This window comes from Myotis myotis, unplaced genomic scaffold, assembly GCF_014108235.1.
Source record: "Myotis myotis isolate mMyoMyo1 unplaced genomic scaffold, mMyoMyo1.p scaffold_m19_p_7, whole genome shotgun sequence".
NCBI classification, from domain to species: Eukaryota; Metazoa; Chordata; class Mammalia; order Chiroptera; family Vespertilionidae; genus Myotis; species Myotis myotis.
This window is the reverse complement of record NW_023416379.1, coordinates 73,306,864-73,331,603: the sequence shown is the minus strand read 5'-3', so window position 1 is coordinate 73,331,603 and position 24,740 is coordinate 73,306,864. Positions and strand designations below refer to the sequence as shown.

The 24,740-nt window shown below is 37.3% G+C and overlaps 1 protein-coding gene across 2 annotated transcripts in view; it reads left to right on the top strand.

The window, feature by feature from the left end:
• Positions 1 to 24,740, top strand: part of PRIM2 (DNA primase subunit 2) — a 286,500-nt gene that overhangs the window by 242,429 nt on the left and 19,331 nt on the right. For both annotated transcript variants that reach the window (XM_036317486.1, XM_036317488.1), the window contains one exon: positions 4,718 to 4,800. In XM_036317486.1, coding sequence (XP_036173379.1) covers positions 4,718 to 4,800 — 83 coding nt within the window. The remainder of the gene's footprint in view (positions 1 to 4,717; positions 4,801 to 24,740) is intronic.

Below are 24,740 nucleotides of genomic sequence, written 5' to 3'. Positions count from 1 at the left end.
CCGGGCTCTTTTGTTCTCAATTTCCCCCTCACCTGCTCGTGTTTGTCTGCCTATCTCTCCATCTCTCTCTCTCTCTCTCTCTCTCTCTCTCTCTCTCTCTCTCTCTCTCTCTCTCTCTCGTTCTGCAAGTGTCTTAGCAGACTGACACAAGTTCTTCAGAGCTTTTTGAAATTGAATGCCTCGAAGTTTAGAATAGTAGATTCACTGATTTTCAGAAGACTATCGAGGAAAAATGTGTTTTGTTCTCATTACTATCATCTGACTAACAAGCACAGATTAAGTGAGGAATTGAGCAAGTTAACGGTATCAAACATCTATCAATTTGCCTGAGTTGTAGGTTAAAAAATAAAAAATTTGTGTTAAACTATTTTCTATAGATTTCTGAGCTCAGAAACTTTTTTCTAAAATAGTTCTCTGAGCATACCTTGAAATCCCCCCATTTGTCTGGTATGTCAGAGAATGGTTTAACAGTCCATATTAGTAAATTTTCTAGACTACCAAAGCTTACTGCAGTATATGTATCAAAAAATACTTTGTTTTAGCATCTTGAATGAAACTTTAAAAAGATACACATTTAGGTTATTAAAGACCTATAATCACAAAGAGAATTTTAAGAAAGATGCTGCATATGTACAGAGCATTTAAAACTGCTTGTGCGTTCATATTTCATAGACGAAGAGGCAGCAGTGCTGGTAGTGCAGTGCACACAGTGAGTGAATCTTATCGCTTGTCAGTCACTTAACGTACCTTTTGAAAGGCATATTCTCAGGCCCCACCTTCAGATATATAAACTCCGATGTATTTACAAGGTCCCTGGATGATTTTTGTGTTTTCTGAACTTTGAAAACCATTGGCCAGATACTTCTGTTGAAAAAGCCTCGAGCTTTTCCTAGCTGCCACAGCAAGCAGGCGATTTACATGGAGCTCGGCCAAGTAAAACTCCTCCCAGGGATTCTTCTGTCAATTTCTAGATCCTAGCATTTGTTACACATTTCGTTTACTTTTATTAGCTTAAGTGCAGGATTTTATATTTCTTACTCCTGATAAATTGTATTTTATTTATTCCAGTCTATTATGTTTATTTTGTTTTTAATTTGAACTATCATTTAAAAATACTATACTTAGCAAACACTCAATGATTTCATATTATTTATAGGCACATTTATCTGTCCTTTTGTTAAGAAACTTCATTTTTTTAGAACAGTTTTAGGTTCAGAGCAAAATTGAGCAGAATGTACAAAGAGTTCCCAGATAGCTCCTACCCCACACTTGCACAGCCTTCCCCACTATTGGCATCCTGCACCAGAGTGCTTTGTTATTTGTGAGCTGAGAAGAATGTGTAATTGGCTGTTGTTGGATGTCGTTGTTTTATAGATGTCAGTGATATCCAGTTAATTGATTGATGGTTCTGTTGAGTGCAACTATATTGTTGCTTATTTTCTGCCTGTTGGATCTGCCCATTTTAGATGGAGGGGTGTTGAAATCCTTAATGGGGAATTCATCTAAATCTCTTTGCAGTTCAGTTTTTGCCTCATCTTTTGATGCTCTTTTGTTAGCTGCATATACCGTAAGGATTGCTGTGTCTTCTTGGCATATTTGCCCCTTTTATCATTATGTAATATCCCAGATAAATTCCCTTGCTCAGAAGTCTGCTCTGTCTGAAACTAATATAGCTTCTCTTGCTTTTTTAAAATTTTTGTTAGCATGGTACATTTTTCTCCATCCCTTTAATCTGTATGTGTCTTTATATTTAAAATATATTTTTATTTATTTTTTATAGAGAAAGGAAGGGAAAGGGAGAGAGAAACATCATATACCCTGTCAGGGAATTGAACCAGCAACCTGTTGGTGCATGGGAGGATGCTCAATCCACTGAGACACACTGGCCAGGCTGTGTCTTCATATTCATATAATTGGGTCTTGTTTTTTGATCCACTCTGACAATCTCTGTTTTTGATTGGTACATTTAGATGATTGACATTTAATTATTGATATAATTGGATTAACATCCACAATATTTGTTACTGTTTTCTATTTATTAGCCTTTATTGTTTGTTTCTATTTTTGTCATTCACACTTATTCTGCCATTTATGGTTTTTAATGAGCATTTTACATTTTACCCTTTTTCTTTCTTTACATATTCATTATGCTTTCTTTATATTCCTTTTTTTTTTTTTTTTTTTTTTTTTTTTTAGTGACTTTACTTTTTAAAGAGTTTTCATTATACATTTCTACTAATCCAACTCTCCTTTCAAATTACACTATATCATATCACGGGTAGTGCAAATACCTTTTAATACTGAAATATTTCTATTTCCCTTATATCATTCTGTTATTCATTTCATTTATACATAAACACACACATAGGTATGTAAGTATATATAATTTAATATTGGTTCCTATTATTTTGAACAAACTTATCTATTAGATCAATTAAGAATAAGAAAAATGGTCCTGGCCAGGAGGCTCAGTTGATTCAAGGGTCATCCCCATACACCAAAAAAGGTTGCGGGTTCAATTCCTGGTCAGGGCACATACCTAGGCTGTGGGCTCGATCCCTGGTTGGGACACATATGGGAGGTAACTGGTAGATGTTTCTCTCTCACATTGATGTTTCTCTCTCTCTCTCTCCCCTTACTCTCTCTATAAAATCAATACAACAAACATCTCCTGAAGTGAGGATTTAAAAAAAAGAAGACAAACATTTTAATTTTATTTTTCCTTACCATTGTTTGAGTAATATAATTGTTTTTTTATATAATTCTGTTTTAGGCCTATGCCATTTTCTTTCTCTTTGAAGAACTTCCTTTAACATTTCTTGCAATGTAGGTCTACTGGCAACAAATTACCTCAATTTTTGTTTCTCTGAGAAAATCTATTTCTCCTCTTTTGAATGATAATGTACCAGGGTATAGGAATCTAAGTTTGTGGTAGTTTTTCTCTCAACACTTCTCTACTTTCTTCTTGTTTGCATGCTTTCTGAGAATAAGTTAGTTGTATTGTTATCTTTGCTCCTTTATAGCTAAGGTGTTTATTTTCTCTGGCTTTTTTCAATAATTTTTTCTTTATTTTGATTTTTTGAAATATGGACATGATTATGTATAGATGTATCTTTTTGGCATTTATTCCTCTTGGTGTTCTCTGAGCTTCCTGGATCTGTGGTTTGGTGTCTGTCATTAATTTGAGGGAAATTCTCTGTCATTATTGCTTCAAATGTTGCTGCTATTCCTTTCTCTCTTCTCCTTTTGGTTTTACATTGGTTGTATGTTACATTTTTCATAGTTGTCCTATAGTTCTTGGATATTCAATACTTATTTTGAGTGGGGTTTTTTTTTTAGTCTCTCTTTTTTCAGTTTTGGAAGTTTTATTTCCATATCCTCAAATTCAGAGAGTCTTTCCTCAGCCATGTCTACTAATAAGCCCATCAAAGGCATTCTTCATTTCCATTAGTGGTTTTTATCTCTTTTTGATTCTCCTTAGAATATCCCGTTTTGCTCATATTACACATCTGTTCTTGCATTTTATCTACTTTCACCTTTAGAGCCTTTATAGTCCATTCCCACAAGAGCTCAGTGAGTATTTCCCTCACTTGACAGAAAGGGAAGCTGAGTCAACATAAAGATACAAAATTTGCCTAAGTCTCCTAACTTGTAACTTAAACTCAAATCCAAACTTTCAACTGTGTGCTACACAGCTTCTCAAGATATTTCCTTGTACTAAAAATAACTATGATTTTAAACTGAATAAAGTATATACTATGCATTTTGTGAATTTCATAATTTGTAGGCGTCCATAGTGTTATCATGGGTGTTTTTATTTAAGAGTTAAGATTTTTGGGAAACATATTTGTTTGACCTGTAGACTCCTTTCCATTATTTTGTTCCAACCAATTTCCTATTGTTAAAAATGCACAATTGTTTCTAATTAATTTATAGATCTATCATCTCTATGATTGAAAAACTATCTGGCATCCTGTATTAAATGTCAAATTAAGTATTTTGACCTGTCATTGCAGTTTCTTATTAAAATATCTAAATTTTGGCCTAATATAGCTTTTACATTTCAATTCTTTTGTGTTTTTGTTTAAGCAAATGTTTAGTAGTCCAACTTTATCATTCTTGTGAAATAGTCTAGAGATGACATGTATCTACTATAATTTGTTTTTCTATGAAACAGTTCCTTATTTGTGCATCTCATTCCCATCTGTGATTCATCTAAATTTATATTGTTTCTACACAATGGGAAATGGGTATAGAATTTACATCTGAAAATTTTTATATTTCTTAGCATTTGCGCATTTTTCTTTTTGTCTACACTATCTTCCTTCTATAGAATGTCTTTTAAGTAATTCTTTAGGAAAAAATGTGTGATAATATAAAGTTTTTAGATAAACTATTTTATAGCTACTTTGTGATTATCTCTGCTTATTAGCAAGTAGCACAATTAAAACTGTTTCTTCCCAGTGAATGAGCAACCGAGCCTGAGAATGGTGCAGTGTTTTATGTAACTCTTGAGCCTGTGGTACCCTGATAACCGTACAGCGAAGCCGTCATTTAGATAAAGAGAGGAACGCAGTTGCACTCATGGGCAATTAACTTTTTTATTAATAAGCTGTTAGCCAATTAAGGGCAGCTTAGACAGTCTCTCGAGTGTGGCTCTGTACTAAGTCCTGAGTAAATAACCTTGTTGGTGTGCTGGCCTGTTTTTTGTTGTCAGGGTGCCCATTCCGTCACAGTGATCCTGAGCTGCTGAAGCAGAAGTTGCAGTCATACAAGATCTCTCCCGGAGGGATAAGCCAGGTAGGTCAGAGTCTGCTCTGCCTCTTCGGTAATGAGGTGCCAGACAGTTCTCTCAGTTTCATTTAACGTCCTTGCAGCGATGCTGTGTACTACTGTCAGGCCTCACGCAGACACCCTGCCTTCCAGGTGAGTTAAGCTAAAGCCTTGACTTTTCTGGTGTAGAGTGCTTGGAAATTCTGGTTCTGTCGTCTGCTAGGCTGCATTTTTATGTGTCTTGGTAATAAGGAAGCTGGAAACCTTTATTTCTCTCAATTTGTCTTGCTATTGCAATTGAGGGCATTGAAACAATTTTTAGAGGAATGCATTGAAGCTTATTAATGAAGCTGAAAATTAATGACATCTTATTTCATTTTGAAAATTGTTTGCTATGCCGCATGTAGGTTAGAGCAGAAGATGATGCAACGTGTGCTGGCTAAATGTTCTGATAAGCATCACTGTTGCTATGTTAAATCTCCAGTTCTAATGATAGTTCATTAGGTCTATGAATCACATTGTTTTGACATAAACAATTTAGATTTTAAAAAATGCTCCAATATAAAACCAACTATTTAGGAGTATACCTTTTAGTAAATACACTTTTAAAAACTAGTGACACTGCAAAGATTACTGTCTATAGCAGCGATGGCGAACCTGTGACATGCGTGTCAGAGGTGACACACGAACTCATTTTTTTGGTTGATTTTTCTTTGTTAAATGGCATTTAAATATATAAAATAAATATCAAAAATATAAGTCTCTGTTTTACTATGGTTGCAAATATCAAAAAATTTCTATATGTGACACGGCACCAGAGTTAAGTTAGGGTTTTTCAAAATGCTGACACGCTGAGCTCAAAAGGTTCACCATCACTGGTCTATAGTGTCCTTTTGAGTTGACTTGGATTTTGAAGGAGTTCAAAAAGAGCTTCTGCTTTCTTAGTTTAGAGCTGGAACACCTAAGCCATGTGTCCTTCAACACAGATTTCTACTTGAAGAAGGTAATTAGTATAGAATACTCCTGCTTCTGCTGTGTCCAAAGTTCAGGTTAGTTCAGTTCAAATCTCGGAGGTTTTCTGTACTCTGCACAAGACAGTGCTCAGGTGCTGTTGGGGGATGCAAAGGAGGGTCAGGTGTAAACCTGCTTCTACAGAGCCAGAGTCTGGAGGGGAACTTGCCAAGTGTTAGGAGTCCAGCACTGCCCGCTTCCCTGCAGGGGATATGTTCCAAGACTCCCAGTGGATGCCTGATATCGCAGATAGTATCAAACCCTACAGTAAATACTATGGTTTTTCCTATACATACATACCTACACTAGAGTTTAATTTATAAAATTAGGCACAGTGGGAAATTAACAATAATACCTAATAATATAGAGCAATTATAACAATATACTACAATAAAAGTTATGTGAATGTGGATTCTTTCTCCCAAAATATCTTACTGTACTATACTCACCCTTCTTCTTGTGATGATGTGAGCTGATAAAATGTCTACATGATAAGATGAAGTGAGGTGAATGACATAGGCATAACTTTAGGCTGCTAGTGACCTTTCGACTATATGTCAGAAGAAGGATCATCTGCTTTGGGGAGCCCTGGGTTTTGAAGCCATGACTGTGTCGGTGATTGGGTGTCAGGAGCAGACTATGTTGATGGTTGGTGAAATTTCCTATTTTCGGACCACTTTTGACTGCTGTAACTGAAACCACAGGTAATTGGTGGTGGTGTTGGGGGGGACTATTGTATACATAGAATATCTTGGGTCTTCTGAAGAAGTGGGATACTATAAGCAGCAGGAGAGGCCATGAAACACTTTCTGGAAGAGATTCTCTTTGAGTTGAGCCTTGAAGGGGGGTTGGGAATCAGGAAGAGAGAATGCATGAATAGAAGGCAGTATGTGCATAATATTATTAGGGTTTCAAGTTTAAAATAATGGTCACAAGTACATAAATGTTAGTGGGAAACTTAAAAGAACTAGTTGGTTAAAGAGATTAGTTTGAGAGGTGGGACATTTAAATGGCAGACAGAATGTGGATTCGTAGTGCATTAAAGTTAGAATTAAAAATCTGATGTTCTTTCCAGTTGAAATTGTAGAACTGTGGGCTTGGAAGGAACATTAATTAGAAAGCCATTCTCTTTTATGGAGTCATAGGATGTGGCATGCCCATGGTACACAGATAGTAAGTCAGTGGCAGAACAGAAACAAAAGCCAGCCCTTCTAACTTCATGATTATTTTTCTCAATCCCAGGTTACTATAGCACTGCTATCATGAATTTTCTGTGGCAGAGAGGGAGAACAAAATAGTGGAGAGAGGATGTAGGGAGTCAAAAATCACATCTCGAAATGGAATTCTGGCTAAAGCTTCCCTTTGTCAGGCCACAGAATGAAGTGGAATCTGTGAAGACTGATTGGCATTGAATGGAGAGGGAGGTAATACATTAGGGAAGTAAAGTATCACAAAAGGCAAGGAGAGAATTTGGAGAAGAGGGTATAATAGTCCTTTATAGCTGGGAGACTTATAAGGACCAGGAAAGAAAGGTGATATGTGAGTGGATTACTCACCTTGGATTTGGTGAGAGGTGTCAATGTGATGGTGGACACCAAGACCACAGTTGAAAGGTGAAGGATAAAAAACAGTGGATTGGATTTGTGGACTGTGAGTAAAAGTGAATGACAGCAATATTAATTTAAGTGTCATGGGTGTTTTGTGTGTTTAAGGCTAGAGGAGACCTGAGCCTATTTGCAGAAAAAGAAGAAAACCCATCAGAGAGGGTGGGCGTGATAAAGATCTATGTATATTAAAAAAAATCCTTCTGTAACCATTGTTATCTTTCCTTTATACCATGATTATACTGTATACGCCTTTGTTTTTATTACACCAATTATAATTATTTTTGAAACTATTTATCTTTTCCTACAAGTTTGTGATTTTCTAAAAGGAGGAATGGATATTTATTTAACTTTCTTTATCATAGTAATTCAGTGACTGGCACTTGGTAGGTCCTTAAAAAATGTTGAAAAGGTAAGTGGGCATATCATACACCTTGGGTATGAAGTAGACACTGGAGTGTATGTTGGTGGGGTGCAGAGAGAGGAGATTGGCACTCAGTGACAGGGCTAACCTTATTGAAGACTGGGGGAGATATACTTGGACAAAGACAGTGACAGAAAGAGTCATATCCCTTAGTCATTGTGCAAATATAGAGAAAAGCTTAGAGGTAGAGCAAAGGGAAGTTGATGGAGCATATCAGTTGGCCTTACTCTTCTTTGTAAGGTAAGAAGTCTGATGATTAGCTGAGAGTAAATGGAATGGGAATGGTGTTTTGGACATAGGAAAAGTCAGGAACTAGATAACAAATCTGATAGGGAATAGAGAAGAAAAGAATTAGAGCAGCGGTTCTCAACCTGTGGGTTGCCAACCTGTGGGTCACAACTGCTTTGGGGGTCGAACGACCCTTTCACAAGGCTCGCCTAAGACCATCGGAAAACACATATATAATTACATATTGTTTTTGTGATTAACCACTATGCTTTAATTATGTTCATTTTGTAACAATGAAAATACATCCTGCATATCAGATATTTACATTACGATTACAGTTATGAAGTAGCAAAAAAAATAATTTTATGGTTGTGGGTCACCACAACTGTATTAAAGGGTCGCGGCATTAGGAAGGTTGAGAACCACTGCATTAGAGGCTTTTCCAGCAATTGTAAAGAATCACTTTTTAAAAAAAGTACAGGCTATCATCAAGTCTACCGAGAAGATTGTATTCTGTTTGTACACTCTTTGCTTTAACTCATTTGCATTCCTCCACTTACTCTTGATCTATAAGTAGGTCACTTACTTACTTGAAGCTGGTTAGTAATTTCCAAATCATCCTTTGGACCTGCATCGCAACTTTTTATCTGATGTATAGTGCATGTGGGCAAGCTGTAAATAGTATATTGCTTTCGTTTGACGTCTTTACTGAGTGGATCTCAGTAGAGTGAAGCAGCTGGGGGACTGTGTTCTAAAGGGCAGAAAGTTGATGAATGAAAAATCCATGTAAAACATGTTGATAAATACTTAGCACTTTGGCATCAGTGCAAATTAGATCTTAAATTGTCAAAGTGTATGTTAAAATATTGAATGAAAGAAAACACTAAAATGCATGTAAAGTAAAACAACGGAACTGCTTTTTATTACAGTAAAACCTACTTGAAAAAAAAACCTTCTACTTTTAGAAATACTTGATGTTAAATATCAGAATTTTGATGACCAGAAGAGAGAGCATTTGTGACTTAACTGACATCACATACTTTTTCAACAAAGACATATTTATTGGATCACATTTCATCTTCCTTCTTGAATGAGCTTGGTATTCAGTTTAAGAAGACAGCAACTGAACAACAAAATAAAACCAAAGAAAATGGGCAGTCCTGCACTTATTCCTCAGCCCTCTCCCCAAAGAGAAAAACATAGAAGTCAGTTCACCCACAAGATAGCAAAATTTGAAATGTCGATACCCCCACAACATAGCTTTAAAATACATGAAGTAAACATGGAGAGAACTGAAAGGACAACTAAGCAAATCCACACTCATATTTGGAGACTTCAGCACTCCTCCTTCAGTAATTAATAGAACAAGCAGACAGAAAGAACATCCGTGAGTATATAGAAGACTTGAAGCAACTCTGTCAACCATCTTGATTGACCTAATTGACATTTATAGACTATTACACCCAACAACAGGTTGGGTTTTTCATGTGTACATAAAACATTAACTTGGATAGATGATATTTAGGGGGGCTTAAAAATCCATTACAAGTTTAAATGAACTGAAACTATACAAAATATGTTCTCTGATTATAACCAGTACAATAGGGCAAGAAAAATAAAAATAAAAAGCAGATTAGAAAATAAGAAAGAAAAAAACCTTTCTCTAGTCTCAGTATAATGATTTATGAAAAAAACATCTCCATGAACCTACCAAAATGCTGTTATAACTAATAGATGGTGGGATCTAAGTCAATGCACAAAACAATGAACAATTGGAAACTAAAAAAAATTAAAGTGTCATATGCAATAGTACCAAAAAGACATAAATGTTTTTTAATATATATTTCAAAATATGTACAAGATCTTTATACTGAAATACTGATGAAAAAAATCAAAGAAGAAAATTGTAAGTACAATTACCTGATTCCAAGACTTAAGTAAAGGTACTGGAATCTAGATAATGTGTTAGGGAAATGATAAACATAAAGATCAACTGGACAGAATTAGACCCACATATATATGGCCAACTGGTTTTTAAACAAAGATTCCCCAGGGAATTCAATAGGGAGAGGATAGTATTTTCAACAAGTAGTTCTAGAACAACTGAATGTCCATATGCCAGGAGAAGGGGAAGGTCACAGACACATACCTCACATATTAAATAAAAATTAATTTGAAGTAGATCATAGATCAAAATATAAAATGTAAACCTTCTGGAAGAAAAGATGGAAATCTGAATGAGCTTGGGTTTGGAATGTCCCTGGAGAGAACATATTGATAAACTAGACTTTATCAAAGTTAAAATTTTGTTCTGTAAACTGTTAAGAGAATGCTAAAATAAGCCATAGATTGGAAGAAATATTTCCAAATCATACATTTGATAAAATACTTGTATCAAGGACACATATAAAGATGCAAAGAACTCTCAAACGCAATAACAAAACAGTTTTTAAATATACAAAAGGTTGAACAGACATTTCATCAAAGAAAATATGTGAATGATAAACACATGAAAAAAAAACATTCCTCATTAGATATTAGGGAAATGCAATTTTTATAATGTTTTTTTTCTTTATTGATTTAGGTATTACATATGTGTCCTTATTGCCCCATTGCCCCCTACCCCCCCCCCCCCACACACTCATGCCCTCACCCCCCTGGTATCTGTGTTCATTGGTTAGGCTTATATGCATGCATGTATGTAAGTCCTTTGGTTGATTTCTCCCTCTTACCCCTACACTCCCCTACCTTCCCTCTGAGGTTTGACGGTCTAATCGATGCTTCTCTGTCTCTGGATCTGTTTTTGTTCATCAGTTTATGTTGTTCATTATATTCCATAAATGAGTGAGACCATGTGATATTTATTTTTCTCTGACTGGCTTATTTCGCTTAGCATAATGCTCTCTAGGACCATCCATGCTGTTAAAAATGGTAAGAACTTCTTTTTTACCTCAGTGTAGTATTCCATTGTGTAGATGTACCACAGTTTTTTAATCCACTCATCTGCTGATGGGCACTTAGGGGTGCATTATATCCTTTCTGATTGGTGTTTCTAGTTTCTTGGGATATATTCCTAGAAGCGGGATCATTGGGACAAATGGGAGTTCCATGTTTAGTTTTTTGAGGAAACTCCATACTGTTCTCCACAGTGGCTGCAGCAGTCTGCATTCCCACCAGCAGGGCACAAGGGTTCCTTCTTCTCCGCATCCTGCTAGCACTTGTCCTTTGTTGATTTGTTGATGATAGCCAGTCTGACAGGTGTGAGATGGTACCTCATTGTTGTTTTGATTTGCATCTCTCGGATGATTAGTGACTTTGAGCATGTTTTCATATGTCTCTTGGCCTTCCTTATGTCCTCTTTTGAAAAGTATCTATTTAGATTCGTTGCCCATTTTTTGATTGGGTTGTTTATCTTACTTTTGTTAAGTTGTATGAGTTCCCTGTAAACATTGAAGATTAAACCCTTATCGGTGATAACATTGGAAAATAGGTTCTCCCTTGCAGTGGGCTTTCTTGTTGTTTTGTTGATAGTTTCTTTTTCTGAGCAGAAGCCTTTTATTTTGATGCAGTCTCATTTGTTTATTTTCTCTTTAGTTTCCATTGCCTGAGGAGCTGTATTAGTGAAGAAATTGCTTCAGCATATGTCTGAGATTTTGCTGCCTCTGGATTCCTCTAGTATTTTTATGGTTTTCCTTCTTACATTTAAGTCCTTTATCCATTTTGAGTTTATTTTTGTGTATGGTGTAAGTTGGTGGTCTAGTTTCATCATTTTGCATGTATCTGTCTAATTTTCCCAACACCATTTATTAAAGAGACTGTCTTGACTCCATTGTATGCTCTTGCCTCCTTTGTCAAATATTAATTGGGCATAGTGGTTTGGGTCGATTTCTGGGTTCTCTATTCTATTCCATTGATCTATATGTCTGTTCTTGTGCCAGTACCAGGCAGTTTTGGGAACAGTGGCTTTGTAATACAGCTTGATATCTGGTATTGAGATCCCACCTACTTTGTTCTTCTTTCTCAGGATTGCTGCAGCTATTCGGGGTCTTTTTTTATTCCAGATGAATTTTTGGAGAGTTCGTTCTAGGTCTGTGAAATATGCTGTTGGTATTTTTTTAAATATATATTTTATTGATTTTTTACAGAGAGGAGGGGAGAGGGATAGAGAGTTAGAAACATCGATGAGAGAGAAACATTAATCAGCTGCTTCCTTCACATCCCCTACTGGGGATATGCCCACAACCAAGGTACATGCCCTTGACCAGAATCGAACCTGGGACCCTTCAGTCCGCAGGCCAGCACTCTATCCACTGAGTCAAACCGGTTAGGGCTGCCGTTGGTATTTTAATGGGAGTGCATTGAATCTATAGATTGCTTTGGGTAGTATGGACATTTTAATGATGTTGATTCTACCAATCCATGAACATGGTATGTTCTTCCATCTGTTTATGTCTTCCTCTATCTCTTTTTTCAGTGTCTTGTAGTTTTAAGAGTACAGGTCTTTTACCTCCTTAAAGTTTATTCTTAGGTATCTTAATTTTTTTGGTGCGATGGTAAATGGAATTGTTTTTTTAGTCCCTCTTTCTGGGGATATGCAATTTTAAACTACAGTGACTATCATTAGAATTGGTCTATTGAAAAAAAAATCTGACTATATCAAATGCTCAAGAGGATTTAGAATGACCTGAAGTCTTATGCATTGCGAGAAGAAATTCAAGTGGTAGAACCTCTTTGAAAAGCCGTTTGGCAATTTCTTATAAAGTTAAACTTACACATACTGTATGAGATAGTTATACCACTACTAGTTTTTAATATAATTAAAATAAAAGCATAACTCCACACAAAAACCTATTTATACTGTCTTTATTCATAATTGCCAAAAATCTAGGAACAACCTAAATGTCCTTTAGTGTGTGGTTGGATAAACAAATTGTGGTATAGCCATAAAATGAAATACTACTCAGCAATAAAAAAGGCACAAACTATTGCTATACCCAACAGCATGCAGCATTCTTCATACTAAGCGAAAGAAACCACACTATATGATTCCTTTTATGTAACAGGAAAAGACAAACTTGTAAGTATAGTATACACTAAAAGGGGTATATTTTACTTTATGAAAATTATACCTTATTTTTTTCAATGGAAAAAAAGAGAAATAGTAGGTAGGAGGTAGCATAAATGAGCCAACTATTTGTCTTATGTAGCAGAATTTAATAGATTATGTTAATAAATAACTTAATCAGCATTTAATTTAGAATATATAGAAAACATCCTGTGTAGCCAAAAATGGAAATGGTTAAAAGTGATTGCCTCTAGGGAGTAACTGCCTCCAGACAAGGAAGGAATGTGACGTGGGAGCTGTTGCTATTAATAATTAGCCATACTATATATGTAAAAGAATTTTTCACTTCCACTTAATCAAAGGTTAAAAAAAACAATTTCATATAATATATGGAGTTTAATTGGTCAAGTGCTTAATGGATAAATGGTAATCGCAGTGAGACAGATACTGAGATCTTTGCGTATGAGATTTTAATCTTTCCTTCAGTCCTCCCAGTGCCTACCAGTTTCTAGTCTATGTTAAGAGCTGTGAAAGGTGTGAGATTTTATCCTACTTCCAAGGTAAGAATTTAGCTGTCACAATTTTATGGATTCTGGCAGAAGGTTTAAAGATTTCAGAAACAGCAGTACATCAGCATTTTCTTGTACCAGTTCCCTGAACCCCCGTTCCCACAGAGCAACATGAAGAAGGCCAGGCACTACCCACATGTGTTGGTGGAGAGAAACCCTGAGTGTAGAGAATCTTAATCTTTAAAAATAGACACTAGGCATTTCCTTTTTTATATGTATTTTTATGTTTCAATTACAGTTTACTTTTCAATGTTATTTTATATTGACTTCAGTTGTACAGCTTAGTAGTTTGACAAGCATATACTTTGCATAGCATTTCTACACTTTCAGTGGGAGGCCCTGTCTCTTCTAAGGCTGTTCATTACATGAACATCCTTGAAAAAGTGGCCTGGAGCAAATGCTGCTGTTTTCTCTGGTTGCACATGTTCAGAAACTTGAGGTCCCTGGAAAATTATCTCAACAGTATACAGCAGAAGACCAATAGATAAATAATATAAAAGTCTATGAGCTACATTGGCCAATTTTTTTTAATTGGCACCTTCCATTTTTCTTCTTAAAATATTGATGTGTATATTAATCTCAATTTACTTTCATTAACATTTTAAAATTTTCCAGTGAGGGTAATAATTCTTTTAATATTTTGTTAGTTTTTTCAGCTAACCATATCTATTAACAGTTCCTTCCTAATTTAGATATCTTGGTTTGGGGGTTTAGCTATCATTTTGCTTTCAGTTTTTGCTTTTTAAAAAACCCTAAAATTTTATGATAAAACATTAATATTTTGAGATGCAGAAATCTTAAGATTTTTAAAATTGAAATGATGCATTATTTACAAATGTATTTTTCACTAATATTTTTGAAACTCTTCTCACTTTAGTTTTTTCATTTTTAGAGAGGGAGAAATGGTGTTTTATAATTTTAACTCAGCATAAACATTAATGATTATTTAAAAGCGAATATAATTGGTGCTTTCAAGAAAACTTACTAATGATACTAAAACCATGTAGTAGGAAAAAAAGTATGCTCTTTATACTTTTTGAGAGATTGGTTAACCTCTCATTTTCACAGTCCAAAAGTTTTCAAGAAGTTAGTGAACATATTAAATCTAAAACTGGTAAAGTCCTGTTAATGAGAAGTCTTTCAAAATAGTTTAAAAGACTTAAAAGTAACACTATGTCAAGAAAATTTTATGGCAGATATAAATTTCAGCGACTCCTTATTCAATGTTCATATAAATCCGACCTACCTAAAATTCCTATTTTTTTTTCCTTAGGTGTGAGTACTTATCAATAGATAATGGTATTCAGTCTGTCCATTACTTTGTGAACAGTAACTGCTTTTAAGAGCAGCTTTTCCATCTATTTCATCTTCGGGAGCATCTCTCCTGGTTTATAAGAACAGCACTTTGCTGCACTCAGCTTGCTTTTGTGTTATAGCTGAAAATGTGTACACTGTTCTTGGTAAATCTTAGAACTGCATTAGGGAAAAGGTGGAGAGCTGAGCATTAGAATTGGTGCCAGGAGGATGTGGTTGTACTTTTGGCTCTATCACACACTGCTGTGTACATCCTTTCTTTTTTATAGGCTGACGATAGTCATTTGACGATTAATATTGTTCAAGGTGGTTCAAATAAAAATCATTTTGAAAGTCAAATAACATGTCATTTTTAGTTAACCCTAGTGAAGTTTACTTGCATTAAACTGGAAAACTAGTCTTCCTCCTAAGAAAATTTAGTACTCTGTTTACAGTTATGTATCTTTCTATAATTATTTTATTATTTATTCTGAGAAATTACTAATATCTGTATTCTTTATAGATATCAGTAACATAATCATAATTCAATAACACACGATAGTGCAAACTTATGATGCCTGCAAGATTCAGCCTGTCTCACTATAGACATGAGACGATTCTCCCTGCTTAGTTCTATTTTGTGATCAGTTTTACAGAGTATTCTTCTCCTCCCCTCATTTCTTTTGGGGAAGCAAATGTAAAGTATCCAGAAAATTAAATAACTGGCCTTATTCCATCAGGCGGGTGTTTCAGATTCTTAGTCGGCTTAGCTTTAAGACATTTCATACTTCCTGGTAGAGTTTACTACCAATTCACAGTGTATTGCTTGTTAGCCAAAGTTTGTATTTCTAAATTTGCCTTTATCTGTGTTGCTCAGTGGTTAGAATATTGGCCCATTCACCAAAGGATGGCAGGTTTGATTCCGGGTCAAGGGCATGTACCTGGATTGCAGGTTTCAATCCCCATCCCAGTCAGGGCAGGTGCAAGAGGCAACCAATCTCTGTTCCCCTCATCCCCTTTCCACTCCCTCTATAAGAAGCAATGGAAAAAATATCCCCAGGTGCTGATTAACTATATATATAAAGTTATCATGTATGACATTTTATATATGTACATACATGTGTATGTGTGTGTATACACATATCCCTCTAGTCTGGGGAAAAACCTTTAAGTGACGTATTTTTAAGTTTTGCTTTTGTTTGCAATAGCATATTGGATATGATACATCTCTTTTCATAAGATATTTGAAATTAACTATAAAATTAGTATAAATATTTTCCATTATTTCCATAAAAATTATAGGGCATAGTGATGCTGAACTTGCTTGCTTGCTTTTATATTAGGCAAGAAAATTAGAATACTTGAAGCACAGTTATAATTAGTAAGTAAACCATGGAATTGAGACTTAATATTTTTTTCCATGTCTCCAAACAGATTTACCTACATTTACTTCTATTCCTTCTCTTTCCTTTCTCCCCCTACATTCCAAATTCACTTAGTTGTTGATGTTCCCCAATAGTTTAAGTCCAAATGTTGGTATGAATCTGCACTGAGGAATTCAGTATTTTGGGTGGAAATTTAAATTGAATCATTTTTTGGCTCTAGCCGGTTGGCTCAGTGGTTAGATTCTGGTCAAGGGCAGCAACCAATCGCTGTGTCTCTTTCACATCCATGTGTATCTCTCCCCCTCCTCCCACTCTCTCTAAAATCAATGGGGGAAAAAATCCTCAAGTGAGGATTAACCACAACAAAAAGAAAAGAAAAAAAGAATCATTTTTTGGGGTGCCTATTTTTAATGATTCAAAGCATTTATTCAAATATAATAAGTTAAAAGGCAATGAGAAAATTTTAATATTCGGGTTTCTATTTTGTGATAAAAATCATAATAAAGGTGTAATGTGATTATTAATTTGGGTGTTATACACATTCCAGAAAGCTTCACTTCTATTTAGTATTTGGCTAATTTGTAAGAATATTTCAGGATGTGAGTTGTGGCATAGTCCGTTTTACTAACTGGAGATGTCTATAGTTGTAATCAGATTCTCCAAGGCATCTCAAAGGCATCTAAAAAATTTATATAAGCATCTTTTTAAAATTGAGTTTGTGTATATACACGAAGAGCAGAATAAGAGAGCTGATAATTAAATAACTAGAACAGTATCTGATACATAAGCTAGATGTTATTATTGTCATTATTACTCACCTTCTTCACATCCCTCTCCCTGCAAAAACAAGGAAGTCCCAGATCTCGTTCACTGTGCAGATGTGTGCACAGGATATTCACTGGGGAGTGCTCTCAGGATCAGTGCCTGTTGAGTGAAGGAGGTAAGGCAAGGGTAGAAGGAGAATTGGCGATCCCACAGGGAACTCTGAAGCTGGGATGACCCTGCAGAGTTGCCCCTAATTGGAGCAAGGAGTCTTGGCCTCATACCCCTGAATCAACCAGTCATTGGATCAGGTTGCTTCCAGAGAGGGAACATCACCTTGAGCAAGATGGCTTTCTTCAGCTGAAGGGGATTCTGCTGCAAGCTGTCAGTCTTCAGCACTCTCTGACCCTGGAGAGGTGTGTGCCCTTGTCCTGAGAGGGTTGGGGGAGTGGACAGCGAACCACAGCCCACTGTACGCTGCCTCCAGGAAGAGTGAGTGGGACACTGGATGCTCAAGCCAGAAATCTGGGAGCTAGTCAGGACTCCTTCCTGTCTCTGGATATTCTTCCATCTGTCGCTTCTTCTCCCAGTCTTCCTCATGCAGGATGTCGTATGTTACTGTAATTCCCAATTCCACCATCCGTCTCCCCCACCCAAAGTCCTTCACACTGATGCCAAAGTAATTTTTCTCATATACTTTTAATTTCTGCCCATTCCACAACACTTCGCTGTCAATTTTTTGTGCCCTTTTTTGCATGTTATTCCCTGCGGATTGTCCATTCTCCTCATTCTTGATAATTCTTTTTCATTCATTATAATTTGGCTCAGGTGAGTCCTCCCCTTGGAAGCCCTGCTGAGCACTTTTCCTCCCTTTTCCCCTCTTGTAACATGTGTTTTTCTGTATTAGCTCACTTACCACCTGTTTTGTAGTGTTTATTTTCTTGCCTGTCCTGCCTACCCCAGCTGATGATTTTGGCCTTATCCTCCCTAAGGGCATAAATAGTATCTTTTATCTCCATAAATCCAATCCCTAATCCTAGTGCTTGGAGTTCATTGCCAGAACTTTGTGAGTGTGGGCTGACTGGAGTGAGTGAATGAATGATGGGTTCAAGCAGTTAATAGTCAGAAAGCTTAACTGAGAGGTATTGGCAGAAGCTGCTCTGGTTTGCATATAGGATTAGTATGTTTACCTGGCAGATTTCTACATTTGGATTCAATTTAAGTTGATACAATATTTTCATTCTCTTGTCCAGTGTCCTCAGATATGCCTAGAGAAACCTATCAAACCCTTTTATTTACTTTTCTAAATTAAATTTATTGAGGTAACTTTGGTTAATAACATTATATAAGTTTCAGGTACATAATTCTATAATATATCATCTATATATTGCATTGTGTGCTCCACACTCAGTCTGGTCTTTCGTCACCATATGTTTGACACTTTTTACTCTCTTCATCCACCCCCATGAGTTTTTGTTTGTTGCTTTCTGTTTTATATCCTACATGAGTGAAATCATATGGTTTTTGTCCTTTCTGTCCGATTTACTTCCCTTAACATGATGCTTTCAAGATCCATTCATGTTGTCACAACATAACATTTTATCATTTTTTTTATGGCTGAGTACTATTCTATCATATATATATATCACATTATGTCTTTATCAGTCATTCATCAAAGGACACTTGGGTTTCCATGTCCTGGATATTGTGAATAATGATGCAGTGAACATATGGGTACATAGATCTTTACAAATAAGCATTTTCAAATTTAGGGAGAGATACTCAAAAGAGGATTGCTGGGTTATATATATGGTAGCTCTATTAATTTTTTTTTTTATTAAGGTATTACATATGTGTCCATATTCCCCCATTGCCCTCCCAACCCACTCCCGTACATGACCTCACCCCCCTGCTATCTCTCTCCATTGGTTTCATTAAATTTTTGAGGAACTTTTATACTGTTTTCATAGAGGCTACACAAATTTACATTCCCACTGGTAGTGTATGAGGGCTGCTTTCTCTCTACATCCTCTCCAACACTTGTTATTTCTAGTCTTACTGATAATAGCCAGTGTAATAGGTGTGAGGTGGTATCTCACTGTGGTTTTCATTTGAGTTTCCCTTATAGCTAATGAAGTTGAGCAACTTTTCATATACCATCTGTATGTCTTTTTAGGAAGTGTCTGTTCAGATCCTTCTGCCCATTTTTACTTGGGTTGTTTGTTGTTAAGTTGTATGAGTTCTTTGTATATTTGCCCCATATGGGAGGTATCATTTGCAAATATCTTCTGGTTGCTTGGTGGCCTTTTTGTTTTCTTAATGGTTTCTTTTGCTGTGCAGAAGCTTTTTAGTTTGGTATGATTTCATTCATTTATTTTTTTTACTTCCCTTGCTTTTAAGGTCAAGTTCACCAAAACTCCTCTGAGACCAATATATTGTTCTTGGCTGGTGATTTCTCTCTTTCAATATTTGATTCGACTCCAAGCCTGTAAGGTTTCTGCTGAAAAATTTGATAATATAATGGGGTTTCCTTTATAGTTTATAGTCCTCTTTTCTCTGGCTGCCTTGAGAATTCTTTCATTGTCACTAACTTTTGACAGTTTTAATATGTCTTAGAGAAGGTCTTTTTGCATGGAACTGATGAGGTATCATCCTGTTAGCTTCTTGGATTTAAGGTTCCAGCTTTCTCCACAGGTTTGGGACATTCCCATTATTTGTTTGATAGGCTCTCTGACCCATTCTCTCTCTGTTCTTATATTGGTCTTTCTAATGGAGTCAGATATTTCTCAGAGTCTTTCATTTTTTAACTCTCAATTCTCTCTGTTCTTCCACCCGAGTCATTTCTAGATTTCTGTCTTCAAAATCACTATTTCTTTCTTTCATCTGGTCTGTTCTGTTTCCTAAGCTCTCCAATTCATTCTTCATCTCACGTATTGAGTTTTTCAGCTCTAGAATTTTTCTTTACAACTTGTCTCTTTAATAAAAGAGAAAGTACTTCTTTTGTTCATTGAACTGACTGGTTGAGTTTTCTTATATCTCATTTAGTTCTTTTTAAAACTGCCATCTTGAATTCTCTGTCATTTAAGTCACAGTGTTATATGCCTTTGTTTTCTATGGACCTCATTTCTTTGAGTTGCCATGTTACTTTGGTTGTTCATGGTACTTGATGGGTTATTTCTCTGCCTGGGTATTTGGGGAATTGAAATCATGTAGGTACTGTTTTGGTGTTGACAGTTTAGCAGGTTGATACGTAGAGGTCTTTTGTTTTCCAGTAGATAATGTGATAGCACAAGTTTTTGTTTTCTCTTACCTGCGCTCCTGGGACGTCCAGGGTTTCAGTGGGGCAGAGTTGTCCTCGCTGTGGAAAATGCCCCATATTCCCTGAGGAGGTGGGTGTCCACTCTGTGACTGGGTTGCCTTGGTCTCAGGGCACCACCCCAATGTGGGTTGGTAGGCCATAGGGCTCTGGGCCTGTGAGTTGCTGGCGCTGCTTTCCTGTAACCAGAGGCTGCCAGCTATGCTGTACTTAGTATGGGAGGTGTCCCAGCTGCCTCTACTGGGTTCTGCTGCAATGTGTGAGGGAGGATTGTGGGCAAGCGTTTGGGGAGGTTGTACATCCGTGGTTTTTACTGCTGGGTTTAGCCACAGTGAGCACCGGCCACTTAGGTGGAACTGTTCCTTCGGCCCATTTGGTCCTCTCTAGGCTGTCAGTGACGGCTGTCACCCCACACCTCCACTGCTATTGTGTCAGCTAGAGGCCAGCCCCTGATGGGAGAGTGGGGCAGGGGGTCTGCACTTTTTGCATCATCAACCCCTTTTAAAACCTTGTGAAAGAACTTAGTTTGTTATCTTTTCCCCCCTGTGGTGCTACATCAAAAAAGAAAAATGAAAAGCAACTAATTGCAAAGTTTCTAGTAAAAGTGTTCTGAGACTGATTGAAGCTGACTGGTGAGGAGACATTTACTTTATCACCCAGTAAACATTTACCGAGCACTCAACATGTCACTGAGTTTTCAGTATGTTCACATCGGAAATAAAAAGATGATTAAAACACTGTTTTAGAGCTTTTAGCCTAGTGGAGTAAAAAAGGCATAATTAACTTTAGTTAGGTATGGTAATTGCTTTAATAAAAATATATTCTAGGTGCTAGTTGTAGATTCAGAGGAGAAAGATTTGCTGAGGGCGGGGGTGTGACATTGGGGATGTTTCTTGTAAGAAGTGAACTTGGAATTGGGTTTGAAAGTTGAATAGGGGTTTCCCCAATAGAGAGAAGTGGGGCTTATCACACAGAGGGAATAGCAATCACTCAGCATCAACAAATAACAATTGGATGATGACTATACTGCAGTTACTGCTCCAGACACTGGGAGTACAGTGATGAAGGAAACTAACAAGACCCCTCTTCATGGAGTTGACATTCCAGTGGGGGAGACGGACAACAAGTTGGTGGTGAGAGGAAACTAGACAAGATAAGGGAAAAGAGCGAGACTTGGGGAGGTGAGCCTGTTTAGGTGAGGTTGTCAGGGTGTGTCTTGAACTAGTCCTGGGAGATGTATGAAAACAGGTTCTGGGGACAAATTAGTTGAGAAATTCCACCCCAATAAGTCTTGCCATAAAGAATTTGAGATAATTCTGGATTAAACCAAATCAAACAATGCATTAGACTAGAAAGCCCACTGGTTCATCACTCTGGGGTTTTGTAAACTAAGGAGACTGTGGGAGCAGCTGGACTTGCGTTCAAGGACGCTGTGGCCAGATGAGGACGGCCGTTTGAACCTTGGCGAAGAGTTGGTGCCCCACTCACCGCGGGGAGCCCCCTTCCAGGGGGAGCCAGCACTGCCAGGATTCGATTTTGATTTTAGAAAAGTTACTATGGCAACAGTTTGGAAGCTGTCTTGAGTAAGGAAAGACTAAATTGAGAATCTTTGTGATAAGAGAATGATGAGGGTCTGAACACTGGAGAGGAAAAGATAGGTTTTAAAGGGATTTGGAGGTAGAATCAATTCAGCCAGATAACTGTTTATAGACAATGAAGAATGTGTCAGAAAGTTCTTGGCATGTAATGTTTGAGGCGAATGAAAGTTTATCTTCAAGAGAAGGAAACTTGCCCCTGATCTGCCAACAAATGAAGGTCACAGCAAGGTCACAGCAGAGTTGTAAGGCAGCACAGGATAAACTGTGCTGAGTGTGTGAGAAACAGAAGCAAAGTAATATGTTTTCAAGTGTTCCAGACTCTGCGTGTCTCTCACGTTTTCTCCCATCTTTGAAATAAGGAAGGTTAGAAATGAAGTGGGGGGGAAATCGACATGGTCTACATTTGAAAGGTTGTACTTTTTAGGAAGAAACAAGCTTCTTATCACTTTTAAATAAGACAGAATATGACCTTGAATTAGAGACAGTAACTGCATGTCTAATTGTGAGCAGGGCACACCTAGCTGTATGGAACTCGACTCAGCGAAGCCAAGGACTGGCAGGTGGCTGCATTCTACTGCCAGCTACTTGCAGCTGCCAGGGCATCATCTGGACCTCACTGGCAGGCACTGAGAGAGGAATTTGCAGATGGCAGGGAATATTAGAATAGGAAGAGAGAAGGAAGTGTGGCTCAAAATTATAAATGCAACCTATATTTCTATTTTATATTTGTGTGTGGGTAAATATAAATAGAGCATCCCCACTGGTGTATTGTATCACATGCTCATCAGCTAGCTATGATCTATCACCAATTAGGTGAGGAAACTATCACCTTACTTGTTCTTCCACGGCAAAGAAATCTTGGTTAGGGACTTTATTAGAATTCAAACCAAACTGTAATTTGCCTTGAGGATGAAATAGTAGATGAGTGTAATTAATGCTTTAACCAAACTTAGCAAATACAAATATGATAAATGATTTCTTGTAAAAATGACAAACTAGTGTTTAAAAAAAAATAGATCTGCCACAGCCAGGTTTTCTCAGTGGTTAGAGTGTCAGCCCACAGACTGAAGGCTTGTGGGTTTGGTTCTGGTCAAGGGCACATACCTGGGTTGTAGGCTTGACCCCCTGCCCCGGTCAGGGCCCAGTGGGAGGCAACCAATGGATGTGTCTCTCTGTCTCTTCCCCTCCATTCCACTCTCTCTAAAAATCAATGGAAAAAATATCCTTAGGTGACGATTAACAACAATAAAAAAACAGGTCTTATATTCCTCTTGGTGGACTTTAGTCAACTGATAAAAATATTAAAAATACATAGAGAAAGTCACTACGCTTAATTTTTCTCATCCTTTTGATTAATGATGAACTAGATTACAATGAATGAGTTGTTATGCCTGACACTTTGTACTTTAGTCTGGAAATATTGGCATTGGAAACCAAAGGTCAAATTGCCATTTGATATTCTTAGATCTTCCTAGAAATATGTTCTTTAAATAATAAGCTTGTGTTTCGAATACACCTTTATGTGGGATCGTTGTTCAAATTGTTTGATTATATATGTAGTTTAGGCACAATTAGGAAACTTCTAATCTAGGCATTAGAATTGGCATTTGATTTGGTTTCCTCCTCAGAGAGCTGTTCTTTTGGTATGAATGCCATATACAAGCAGAACTCGTGGTGCGCTCTAGCTCTTCTAATGGACATGAAAACTAGGGAGACCGTGCTATTGTAAGCTGGGGGTAACATTTGATGTTGACAGGCCATGTAAATAGTAGGTTGTAGACTCCATTTTATTTAACTATTTTTCTGGCTTTGCACATTTTTCTTTCAGCTGTTTTTTTCATCTTCCTATTTGCTTCCTTTTGTCTCTTTTCATTTCTATCTATCAGTGAGTTTCTTCCTTGGTGTAGTATGGGTTTCCCTTACCCATTTTGTTTCTGACCCTCACTCTGGCCAGTCACTACTGGCTGGAACTATTCCTTTAAGAAGGGGATAGGCAGTGTGTAAGAATGGCAGTCGCACCTTTCACAAGTTGTGTGGGCAAAACTAATACAATAAGAAACTACTGTCACCTGACTACATCTTCATTCTGGCTTCTCTACAGAATATTTTTTTCTTAAAAAATGTTAATGTCATATTTAACATATGCTTCTAACACAAAACATATAAAAAAGTACAATATGAACTAATTCCTTCCCTTCCAACTTCCGTAAAGCATACTTTTTGATATCACACTAGAGACCTGGTGCACAAAATTCGTGAACTTGGGGGGGGGGGTTGTCCCTCAGCCCAGCCTGCACCCTCTCCAATCTGGGACCCCTTGGGGGATGTCCAACTGCCCCCACAGGGATCAGGCCTAAACCGGCAGTCAGACATCCCTCTCACAATCCGGGACTGCTGGCTCCCAACCGCTCACCTGCCTGATTGCCCCTAACCCCTTCTGCCTGCCAGCCTGATCGATACTTAACTGCTCCCCTGCTGGCCCGATCGCCCACAACTGCCCCCCCCCCCTGCCAGCCCAGTCACCCCCAACTACCCTCCCCTGCAGGCCTGGTCCCCCCCAACTGCCCGCCATCTCGTGGCTGTGGGCGCCGCCATCTTTGAGGGCAGGGCAGTCACTTAGCATATTCCCTCCTTATTGGCTGTGGGTGCTGCCATCTTTGCGATGGTGTGAGGGTCAATTGGCATATTCCCTCTATTAGGATGATCTCACTC